This window comes from Tauraco erythrolophus, chromosome 21, assembly GCF_009769465.1.
Source record: "Tauraco erythrolophus isolate bTauEry1 chromosome 21, bTauEry1.pri, whole genome shotgun sequence".
NCBI classification, from domain to species: Eukaryota; Metazoa; Chordata; class Aves; order Musophagiformes; family Musophagidae; genus Tauraco; species Tauraco erythrolophus.
This window is the reverse complement of record NC_141485.1, coordinates 12,806,373-12,818,679: the sequence shown is the minus strand read 5'-3', so window position 1 is coordinate 12,818,679 and position 12,307 is coordinate 12,806,373. Positions and strand designations below refer to the sequence as shown.

General features: G+C 37.7%; 1 protein-coding gene across 6 annotated transcripts in view; it reads left to right on the top strand.

The window, feature by feature from the left end:
• ZZEF1 (zinc finger ZZ-type and EF-hand domain containing 1) overlaps positions 1 to 12,307 on the top strand; it is a 66,881-nt gene that overhangs the window by 5,272 nt on the left and 49,302 nt on the right. For 5 of the 6 annotated variants that reach the window (XM_086624807.1, XM_086624809.1, XM_086624810.1 and 2 more), the window contains exons 3-12: positions 495 to 689; positions 1,570 to 1,741; positions 2,401 to 2,600; positions 4,202 to 4,412; positions 5,868 to 5,984; positions 6,208 to 6,386; positions 7,446 to 7,544; positions 8,550 to 8,641; positions 9,665 to 9,813; positions 11,017 to 11,128. In XM_086624807.1, coding sequence (XP_086480933.1) covers positions 495 to 689; positions 1,570 to 1,741; positions 2,401 to 2,600; positions 4,202 to 4,412; positions 5,868 to 5,984; positions 6,208 to 6,386; positions 7,446 to 7,544; positions 8,550 to 8,641; positions 9,665 to 9,813; positions 11,017 to 11,128 — 1,526 coding nt within the window. Of the gene's footprint in view, positions 1 to 494; positions 690 to 1,569; positions 1,742 to 2,400; positions 2,601 to 4,201; positions 4,413 to 5,867; positions 5,985 to 6,207; positions 6,387 to 7,445; positions 7,545 to 8,549; positions 8,642 to 9,664; positions 9,814 to 11,016; positions 11,129 to 12,307 lie in introns of those variants that run through there. The other variant, XM_086624812.1, reaches the window with a different exon arrangement.

Sequence of the window (12,307 nt, the reverse complement as noted above, 5' to 3'; positions counted from 1 at the left end):
TGCACTGTGATTCGGAGTACTGCTGTGAAGGAGCTGAAATTTTTCACAAAGTTGGTGGAAAGCATTAGGCATCTCTTTGGTGCCTTTATTGGGAATAATCCACAATACCAAAGTGAGATGCTCAGCATAGTTCAAGGTGAGTGATGTGAGTACATCAACTTGTTAGTCATGCAGCAACTGTTTCGTGTTAGGTATTGAAGGTAAAGGATTGGAACTTTTGGCACAGCGAAATAAGCGTAGGAACTAAGATTTTTCGTTAATTGTTTTGAACCCCTTCAGGCATTTCAAGTGACTGGTAAAAATATTTGCCTGCACCTTTCACAGTCCTGTTGTAAAGGTTGCAAACTTGAGCTACTTCATACCGTGGAATGTACTTCCAATATTGACTCCCATGGTTAACTTGGATTTAACTAGTAGTGAGATGCAGAGGGAGAAAATGACGACTTAGTCAAGCCAGATGTTGCAACAAAGATAGAAATAATGTCTCTTTCTAGGTTTTATTGATATATTTTCCGAATCGAAAGAGCGTCTTGGTCTTCATGCTTCAATGATACTGAGATTCTTGCACCGGAATCGGATTTCTAGTACTGCCATCCCTTACCCAGTGTTGGAGTACTTCAACAATATCTGTACTATGCGGTCTTCTGTGTTGAAGGATTCCTTAGATAGACTTCTCCTAAAAGAGAGAGGTACGGAACATCTTTCTCTTTTTTTTTCAGGATGGTCATGTAACCGTAGCTTGAAGATAAACAGAAAAGAAAGTTTTTTATTTTAATCTTAACAGACATGACTTTTTGTGAAATTGATCTGCATGTTTATGTGTGTTTTTCTGAGGCACATTAATTGATTTTCTAACTGTCTAGCAATCTGAGTAACACACTGGGATGCTTTTCATCCTTCTCCTGACACGTTTCAGAATGACAATTACTAATTTACGGTATTCTCTGTTCAATCAAACATCTCTAATAGTTGCTGGAAACTTACTTTCCATGTAAAGGTGAATGTTTTCTGAAGTTGACTGTTCAGTATTAAAAAATAATTTGTTGTTTTGGAGTGGAGGTAGTGAATCTTTTATTGTATTTCAGATGAGACTGTCCTGGTGGCCTCCCTAGAGGGGAGGACTCCTTTTCTTCACAGATTGACTTGATATTTTCAGATTTCTGCACTTGTATTGAAACAGATCAAGTTACTTGGGGAAACTGTCTGTTTTGTCCCTTCTCTAGAATAGCTAAATTGAGGTTTTCTCCATTGTATTTTACTTTTTCTTCTCACATGTTTGTATTTTGGCATAGTAATAATAAAGCACTGATGAGGCAAATAATGAAAGGAGGAGATAAAGGCTGTTGAACTCCAAAGTAGGTGTTTTCCTACTGCAAGTGGTAGATGGAGATTATTGTGATTTCGTCTGAAATGAAACTTTGCTGTCTTCTAGTTTCTGTCAGAAACACTTCTTCAGGAGCTGTGCTCTATGCCAACAAGTTACTTTATATGAGATAGTTATTATAAAGGTATAACAATTCTCAGAACAAGCTAAAGAAGAATATTATGAGTGATTTCTTTTCTTTGCAGAATACCCCAGTGATTTGAATGGTAACGAGGAGTCGGACAAGCTGAAGTCTGTCACAAAGTGCTATACTCACATAGAAACCTCGTCCAATTCTGCTGATATTGACAAGATGACAAATGGAGAAACAACATCTTTCTGGCAGTCGGATGGGAGTGCTCGCTCACATTGGATACGGTGAGTGACACAGCAATATACTGCTGAGTGTTGGGGTAGTTAGTCCTTAGGTTTTACAGCCAGTGGGATGTAATTGAAAAAAATTGTGGAATTAACGAGTGACAGATGACTATAGTTGAAAGCAGGAGTCACTCACCTCTACGTAAAGTTTTACCAAGTCAAAGTGTTCACCTGTAAAATGCATTCATCTTCCACGCTGACACATACTCTTGTTTTGTAGTGAAGCTTTCCAAATGGTTTTACAGATGCAGTGGTCAATACTTGAATAGAAGTGCTTTGCCACTGTCTAGAAAGTTACTGCTCCATGAAACAGAAATGCTTAGTGGTTTTCGGTAGTAGATCTAAGAATGTGTACTTTAAAAAAAAAAAAAATCTCATTCTGAGACTACATTTTTATTACTAACGAATGAATTCTCAGTTGAAAAGCTGAACAGTAGAAAATTCTACAGTCTCACTATCAGAGATTACTGTCTTTTAGATCAATTACAAGTTTTCCAACTTGTCCACCACGATACAGGGTTGGTAATGCCTGTGAAGCATTAGGTAATCTCCAGTGGATTTATTTGTGTTTGTAAAAGTGGAAACTGAGTGAAGCTTAGCTAAAAGTGAAGTGCTTGACTTCTCTTTGCAAAAACTGTTTTATCTTCTTTGCTTTGCAGTTTAAAGATGAAACCAGATGTTGTTTTGAGACATCTGTCCATTGCGGTGGCAGCTAATGACCAGAGTTACATGCCACAGCAAGTTACGGTGGCAGTGGGAAGGAATGCCAGCAGTCTCCAGGAGGTCCGAGATGTTCACATTCCAAGCAATATCACTGGCTACGTAACACTGTTGGAAAACGCTAACATTAGTCAGATGTGTGAGTCACCAAAGATATCATTAGTATATTGTTTTGTTGCTTATTTGAAGGTGAAAGGTTGAGTAGATCATAGAACGATGTCTTGAAATGTCAATCATCAGAGTAGAAACTTTTGAACCTCGTCCTTGGGTCAGAAATTGTTTTAATTGTAGTTTAGTTTCTATCCTGTAAGAGAGTCTTGAAAGTCTTTCTCATGGCATCTGTCTGTAACATGGGCTAAGGGTTGAAGAGCTGGAATGACTAAAGATGCATTTTTAGCCTCTCAATTTGAAGACATGGGGCAATTTTAAAATAGCTGTGCTTGCAGAATGAAAGCATATATTGGATAATAGTATCTAGCAAAAAATCAGCTTCTGAGCAAGTTTTTTTTTTTTGGTAGCAAAACTCTGAAGTTGGTCAGATGATTTTTGTAAAGCAGGTTTTATGTTAAGGATTTTTAAGTAGTGTTATTTTTAAGTCTGTTAGATCTGTCAGTGCTATATTGGAATCAGTCAGAGGAAAGCTGCTCCTTCCTAAGATGGTTTCTGCAGCTTAAGGAATTTTGTCCCTTTAGTTCAAATAGGTGCTTTTCCCTAAGATGAACTTCCAGTGCCGCAGAAGCAGACAGCAAGGATGTTGTTCCTCAGAAGTAACTAGGACACTGTTATCTGTGCAAAATCACAGAATGTCAGGGATTGAAAGGGACCTCAAAGGATCATCTAGTTCAATCCCCCTGCCGGAGCAGGACCACCTAGATCAGATCACACAAGAACGCATCCCGGCGGGTCTTGAACATCTCCAGAGAAGGAGACTCCACAGCCTCTCTGGGCAGCCTGTTCCAGTGTTCTGTTACCCTTACTGGGAAGAAGTTCTTCCTCCTGTTTAAGTGGAACCTCCTATGTTCCAGTTTATATCCATTTCCCCTTGTCCTGTGATTGGATGCCACTGAGAAGAGCCTGGCTCCATCCTCATGACAGTCACCCTTTACATATTTATAAACGTTAATGAGGTCCCCCCTCAGTCTCCTCTTCTCCAAGCTAGAGAGACCCAGCTCCCTCAGCCTTTCCTCAGAAGGGAGATGCTCCACTCCCTTAATGATCGTTGTGGCCCTGCGCTGGACTCTCTCAAGCAGTTCCTTGTCCTCCTTGAACTGAGAGGCCCAGATGTGGCCTCACCAGAGAGAAACCTCTCTCAAAATGGTCAAAACTTATGTGAACATTTTTATGTAACTTAAAACTTTGCTTTTAGGCTTTACTCTTTTTCCCTATCTTCTCCACTGCCACTCCCTAGACACTTCCTATGTATGTAGGTAAAAAGGTACTGGTGAAAAAAATCTATAATCTGTTTTCCACTTTGAGGGTGTTTTCCTACTTTTTTCCTGATTTCTAGCCATACACTATGTAATGGCTGACATAGGCTGTTCAAAGTTAAATTTTCCAAATCACGGGATGCACAGTGAAGAAACGTATGTATAGTTGTCTATATGTGGGAGTACTGTTACATGTCTGCTGCTATTTTGCTAAGAGGTTTTGCAGTAATTATTGTTTTGAATATCTGGATTCTTCTAGATCTAATCCAACAGAAGAAATGGGGAAAAAAAATTCTATTTTGTGTTTTGACAGATGTACAGATAAACATCAAGCGTTGCCTTAGTGATGGATGTGACACTAGAATCCATGGACTCAGAGCCGTTGGTTATCAAAGAGTTAAGAAGGTGGGCGTCTCTGTGTGCGATGCTTCTGCTATCTGGTACTGGTCTCTGCTGACCTCTCTGGTAACAGCTTCCATGGAAACAAATCCAGCATTTGTTCACACTATTTTACAAAATACACAGTAAGTACCAAACTTTCATGGTGTGTGATTTTTATTTATTTTTTCAATAACTTCCAGCTTTAGTAAACAAATCTATCTTGCGTAACTGGTTACCGCTCCCTCCATTAGTGTGTTTAAACATCTTTTCAGCTATCACACTGTTTAAATTTTGATATTTCTCTTTTATCTGTTTGCACATATTGGAATAAGTATAATTCTTCTAGCTGTTTTATCTAATGTAGTTGTTAAGCCATGATTGAACAGACACTGAAAAATATGGTTTTTACCTATCCTTTGAATTATTATTTGGAGAAGCCTAAAATTGATGAATTATTTTCTGTGTTAATTTTATTGATTGTAAATATTGGACACCTTCCACTTATGAATGGAGCTTAATTTAGCTTAATTTTCAGCAAATTTTTGATTATGTAATGCCTTCTTATGTATGACAGGGGGATATAGTTGGGTACATGCAATATTTCTGCGCGGTTGTTTGCTTGTGGTGATGGGCAGTTTTCTGTGTAACATTTCCTTGTCTGACTGCCAAATGCTTCTGCTCGATGACTTGGAGGGTTGGAATCCCAGTAACGTTGCTACACACCCATATCAACGTTTATAGAGCTTAGTTAGCAGGATGGCACCAAATTCAGAACACTGCAGTCATTGGGTTAATGAATACTGCAGGCTAAAGTCCATTGAGCCTATCCTTAATTTGTGTAACCTATGGAACTTCTTTAAGGTTTAGATAACTCTATACATGCTTATGTCTGAGGAAAGTTCATAGTTCCAAGTTTTACTAAAACTGAGAGCCTTCAGTCTTGCTACAGTTTAGATATTTGTTAGAAGTATAATATGGATCCTGAGCTAATAAAGCCTAAAAAAGTTATGAAGGGGAAATCTTGACTGAAAACATGCGTTCGGGAATTAAAAATTCATTATTTGAAATTATAAAGTGAAAACCCAAACTTTAGTATTGGTTAGAGTGACTTTGATGAAACCACTTAAGAATCCCTGTTTTCAGGAATTATTACATTATCTTAGGAAACCAGACAAAAATTCTGATCTGAGTTAACTCTCTTAGTTTCTGTAATTGTTCTGAAATAATTTAAAAGCAATTTTCCCTTTATTAACGGACTCTTGCTCAATTCCAGAACTATTTAAAATGAAGCAGTACTTGGACACTAAGCTGTTTCTAATGCTGTCACAGATTTAACTCAAAACCAGTTGATTCGTCCCATTAAATCTGAGATTGAGGCCAAGATTCCAGACTACCTAGCAGTTGTTGAACTTCCTCTGCCTAGAATTTTTACCTTTTGAACAGATTCTTTGTGTAAATAGATCTTCTGCATTCAAAATCTATTTGTAGAGACCTGCTCATAAAATCATGAAGATTCAAATGCCTAATTCATTTTAGAAGGCTGTTTTCTCTGATTCTGTCTGTTTTTCTGATGTTATATTCTGTCCTTTTTTTACTAGGAAAGCACTGCAACACATGCCACCTCTGTCTCTTACACCAGGCTCTGCAGATTTTTCAAGCTTCTTATCTCCAAATGTTTTGGAAGAAGTCGATAGCTTCCTTATAAGAATAACAAGGTGAGATTGTGTTGATATCTTTTGATATAGTGCAAAATGGTTTAGAAGAATTTGTATAGCAAACATATCTCATTTTTACTCACCTGCTCTTTTTTAGTATCTTGAAAGATTCAAAGACATTAAGAAACAGGCACCTTAGATTTTTCCATGTGAGCATTATTTGTCTGTATTTAAAATAGTGTCTTGATTTTTCTTTTCATGCTGTTGTTTTTTCCCTCCCCAGTTGTTGTACTACTCCAGAGGTTGAACTTACACTCTTGGCCTTTGCCTTAGCCAGGGGGAGTGTTGCTAAAGTGATAAGTTCCCTTTGTACAATCACTGATCATCTGGACACTCCATACAAGGCTTCATCACTTATCGCTTCCATGGCAACAGTTAGACAGAACCTGCTGTATAAATATGGTAAATGAATAATTGCTGGATCCTTTTCTATATGTATTTAAGGCAATATGCAGCTTTCTGAGTTGTTTTACTTGTTGTTCTGCTGAGGTTTAAAATTATACAAAACTTCTAAATTAACAACTGTTACCAAGAAGATAGCCTGTGAAGCTGAACTGACCCAAAAGTTGGTGATTAGATCACCTTTCTGTGATCTAAGAATTGAATCAGGTGGCATCATCTTGAGGGAGAAAACATGAATTTTTAAGATAGTGCCTCCTATATCAAGATGGCGATAGTGGTTTTATTGTATAAAAGGCAAATGATATCAGATATTTTTATTTTTTCAATAACATGCTGAACTTTTTTCTATGTTTAGCCTCAGTAAGTGATCTCTCTTGCAGACATGCATGCGCATGAATTTAAGATGTTTTAAATGTAATGTCTTTAGCATCTATTTATAGTTCTTTTATTTTCACTTTAATCAATTAATCCGAATATGTCATAAGTGTAGAGCTGTGCATGGTCTGGCATAAGGCGTAAGATTTTGCTTTATTGACTGTACTTGTTTGATGAATCTGTATTTTCTCGAGTGTCAACTTCTGAGATTATCGTTAGTCTCTCATGAAGAATTTTTCCCTTTGTTTGCCTTTTAGTATGTTTTGTCAGGACATCTTGGCTTGTGCCAAAGAGTACATTAATCATTTTGTAATTATTATATCAGTGTTTACTTTCAAAAGTTTTGAAAATGGTTTTATTTTTTTCATAGTAGTTGCTGCTTTTTGCAATACAAGAGTGGTATTTCATGGATTGCGAATTCCAAAGTGTGCAAATAGTTGAGAGAACATTGGTTGCCATGATTTTCATTGTCCTTCTGTCCATGTCTAAAACTTTAGCTATGTTAGATTACCATATCTCTTACATTCCGATTTCTTCCTCCTTTTTTGTCCGACAGTGGTAAAAAGCTCAGAGTATTGTGTTTGTTTGTTTTTTTTTAATTCGTTTTCTGTGTGAAGAACTTAAAACTGGAAAATAGGCTTGCTATTTTATGACTTTGATAAACATGTTAATTTTCTTGTTTAGGAAAACCATTGCGACTAACTCTGCAAGCATGTGATGTAAAGGGAAAAGAAGATAAATCAGGGCCTGAAAACCTCCTTGTAGAGCCATGGACTGGGGATGGTAAGAACCTGGACTTAAAATCCACAATATTTAACCGGCACAAAGGCTCTTAACAAGGCTATGGTGCTGTTGCATATATCCTTATATGTATTTGGTGCTACTCAATAGTTTAGCGATGTGGAAGATCTGTTCAAACAAACAAACAAGCCAACAACAACAAAAACCTCTCTCCACAAAGCAATATGTAAATTCTATTTTACAAGAAGGTGAATTTCTCAGAGGCCGGTTTGTCAAAACAAAACAGCCGAAAAAAAGATTGGATTTTGAGGAGAATTATTGATATTCTATGTGGAAGTCAACAATGAGCTGTCACAAAGGAAATGATGCTAGAACCCATTTTGTAGGTCGAAGTCATGAGTCATTCACTGCTACTTTCCCAAATATTGATGGAGAGATGATAGAAATCATTGAAGTTTTCACTATTAATTCTCCTTTAAAGCCTGTCTTTGTTAATACAATGTTTTTATGTACTGAATACAACCTAAAGAAAGAGATTTGTATTTCTCGACCTCCTTTTTGAGTGAAATGCTACCTAACATTTTTTTTGAAAAGCTAATATGATAGAAAATCAGGCACATTCTAAATGCTTATTTGACGCCTTCTTTTGCTTGTGTTTGTTGTTTGAGTTCAGTTATTTTGTGGATTGTCTTCCGATGTTTTATGAATTGCAGTCTGAGGAGCAGTGAGTTGTGTCAGTGAACCATAAGCCAAAGTAATATTTGGGAGTTACTAGTAAGCGTCAATGGTGAAACACTCTTGAAAGAGCTGTAGATACTGCATTCCCTGGAAAGACACTGGCTGGAGACACATGTGTGTACTCTCCAGGAGCATATACTAACATGATACAATCTTTTTTAACTTGTCTTTTACTCTTTAATTTGGGAACACTTTGTTATGAGCATTGTGGGGTTTTTTCCCCCTTTAGTCCACAATCTTAGTGTTCTCTTTCAAACACCTCGTGCCAGCAGTCCGTCCAACCTCATTTTATTCCTACTCTTGCGTTAGGTTTTCTGACTGAAACTGGGAAAACCAGAGCAAGTATTATTCTTTCTACTGGAACTGAATCTTCATTTCAAGTGACACAAATTAGAATAAAGGTATGTAGTTCCTCTATGCTTTTGAAATAGAAGGCTTGCTTTTTTCCCTAGTGGTACAGTTGAATTAAAATATTTTTCGGTATGAACTGAAATTTTAAATTTGTCATGAAATAGTGTTATTTTAGAGTTTTACTTTGGTGTAAGTCTCGGGGAACTTAAGAAAAGGGAGGTCTTAAAACTGTTCCAGGGTGCCACAAGCATGTGATAAAGGCATTTGTTTTATATTGCTTTTGTCTGTATCTTGCAATATATTCAAGCCAGTGACTCTTAGGTATATGGTTTCTCTCTAAAGAGGATGGATTTGTTTGTAAGATCTTATATGTTATATTTAAAATAATTTTTAGACTTTGTGAATAGCAGGTTTCAAGACATATAGCATGTGAGTTCAGATTAAATGTAGAATCTTTCAAATTCTTTGAGACATCAGTGTAATTTGAACACCTGGTGTGATTTTGTCTGATTTAAAAGCAAGATCTTGTGATCTCATGGCCAGGACAAATCCTCACTGAGATTTCTGCAGCTGAATTTATTTAACGCAAAGCAGTAGTTTAATTCCTGGAACAGGGATACATATTTCGGTGTCAAAGAGAATTGAACATGGATGGACTTCTGGCAAATAAATTCTAACCAGAGCTGGAGAGACAGCTAAGCTGTTTTGTGTAGTGTAGTGATACCGGGATATATAGTTTTACTTTTGTTTGTTTTGTTTTGTTTTTTTTAAATAAAGTATACAAAATTAGAATGATAATTAATATGTGGAACTCTAGTTCATGTTAGGGTGCTAGCAGTGTGACAAATGTAGCAAATATTAACCACGTACATGATCCTGGTTCAGTGGAGTACAAGAGTTTTCATAATACTTCTCTAAATGTGTTTCATTTTTCTTTAGGTAAAAAGTGGAATTCCTGAGATCAGTGTTGTCAGTATCTAGTTACTTTCTGTAGCTTTTTTTTTTTTCTGTGAAAGCAGCACCTTATTTAACTGTCGGCTTTTTATTACATTGCTCTGGATTTGTTCTTTTAGGTCCGAAGAGGTGCCATTGGCGCCCAGTGTGGGCTGGTGTTTGCTTATAATAGCACTTCAGAAAAGTTCCATGCAGAGGAACACTTCAAAAGATTTGAAAGCTATGACAAATGGAAGCTGCAGGAATTCAAACAATTTTTAAAAAACAGGTATTGGTGGACTTTTTGTAACAAATTTGTGGAAAATGTTCTATTAGATCGTGTTGTAATGCACTTGAACTTCGGAGAATTGTTTCAAATGACTTTGAAATGATGCATCATTTACTTGTTGCTTGTTTGATTTTAATGAGCCTCAATTTGATGTGTTTGAGGAAATATGTATATTGTCGTTAGAATCATAGAATCATAGAATGGTTAGGGCTGGAAGGGACCTTCAAAGGTCATCTAGTCCAACCCCCCTGCAAGGAACAGGGATATCTCCAACTAGATCAGGTTGCTCAGGGCCTTGTCCAACCTGGCCTTGAACGTCTCCAGGGATGGAGCATCCACCACCTCTCTGGGCAACCTGTTCCAGTGTTCTACCACTCTCATAGTAAAAAATTTTTTCCTAATATCCAACCTGAACCTACCTCCCTCTATTTTAAAACCATTACCCCTTGTCCTATCATAACTGGCCCTCCTGAACAGCCTCTCCCCATCTTTCCTGTAGGCCCCCTTGAGGTACTGGAAGACCGCTATAAGGTCACCCCGGAGCCTCCTCTTCTCCAGGCTGAACAGCCCCAACTCTTTCAGCCTGTCCTCATAGGAAAGGTGCTCCAGCCCTCTTATCATCTTCGTGGCCCTCCTCTGGACCCTCTCCAACTGGTCCATGTCCTTCTTATGTTGGGGACTCCAGAACTGGACGCAATACTCCAAGTGAGGTCTCACGAGGGCAGAGTAGAGGGGGAGAATCACCTCCCTCGACCTGCTGGCCACGCTCCTCTTGATGCAGCCCAGGACGCGGTTGGCCTTCTGGGCCGCAAGAGCACATTGCCGGCTCATATTGAGCTTCTCATCCACCAAAATCGTTGTTTTCAGCCTCTTGATTTAAAGAATGTTTAAAAAGGGATATAAGAAACTTTCTACTTGAGGTGCAGATTGCTGATAACGGAAACAATTTATAGGAAGATCATATGTTAATCAGACTTTATTAAATTACTGTTGCTTAGGAATGAGAGGAGGTTAGGGACTATGACTAAAAAGGTTTCCTTAATTTTTTTGCCTCGCATGTGCTAGAGTGTGAGTATGTGAAAGTTTATATTGTCTCTCTCTCATCTTTAAAACATGCATAAAATATTTTGGTCGCGCATCAACAGCTTTGCAGTTTCTTTAAACTTTTTCTTTACAAAGTTCGTTACATTCTTTTGTACATAGAAGCAGTAGTTTGAGTGATGATTTGGGAGATGATGATCCTATTGGCTGGTTTGAAGTGGAGGAAGAGTGGGATGAAGTTGATGTCAAAATGCAGCGATGCAGAATATCCCAGGTAAGAAACCATGAAAATCCATTGGCCCTGTCACAGTGGTCAGAGGCTCCTCTCTGTGCTTTGTTGTAATGCCAGTTGAAATAAAAACAGCTCTTTTTTGTGCAGGGAGAACTCCTCTGGGTAGAGGTAAAAATCAATGGGCTTCTAGCTAAACGAATGTCTTGACTTTTGTCCTTTTGAGTTTTATTCTTTTTCTCTGTATAGCTGTAGTTAAATGGTGCTTCAGGATCAAATTTAATGCAAAATTATGTGATAATGTGCAGACTAGTGGTTTTATCATGAGGAAATATTTCTAAACAGGATTACGTGATTGTTGCTTTATTCTAAGACCTAGACGAAGTAACTATTGCATAGTTGCAGCGTTTATTCTTGCAGAGCCATGTTCTTCAACCCTTGTTTTAAGGGACAGACAGTTACTAAGTGGTTCCATCAGCTAGGTTGATTTCCTTGAGGAATGTGGGACTTTTCTGTTTCCAAAGTAACACAATATGGATTTTGATTTGTAGTGCTTAAGTAGGAAACTTTGCTTTTCAGACCCTGTGTTTATCTTGTTTCTGGAGTCAGCTGTTGTGTAGTTTCCCAATCCTGTTTTGTACTGTGGAAATTAGCAGAAGTGGTGGCACAGTTACAAGTCAACTGGGAATTTTTCTAAAACCGTCGCTGCTTGCTGAGACATTCTGCTGTTGTCTGTGTAAACCTTGGTCCCTTAGGCTTATGAGTGTGCAGAGTTACTAAGTTATGTTTGGATGGCAGAACTTGCTGTTCCCTTCAGCTTTGTGTTCTGTACCTAACTGTGGACAGATTGCATCAAAGCATGTTTTAAATATTAGTTATTGATCCTCTGCTTGCTTTTAAATGCAGCTAATAATTTTTTTAACCTGCAGAAATGCTGTAACTATAATGCCAAGCAACAGAATATGCAGAATGAATGGAACTGATAATGAATTAACTAACTTTTGAGATGCTTGTAGGTATCACAGAACCATCACTGACTTTTTTGGAAGTGAGGAGAGTTCAAGCATAGCCTGAATCTCAGGTTCAGTATTTTGAACTTATGGGGGTGACTGACAGAGAACAAGGCTTGCCTCCCCTACCTCACTTGCAGTCTCCTCACATATGTGCTCTCATGTCTTTTAAAAGCCAAATTTGTACTAACTTTTAAGACCAAATCTTGTGTTG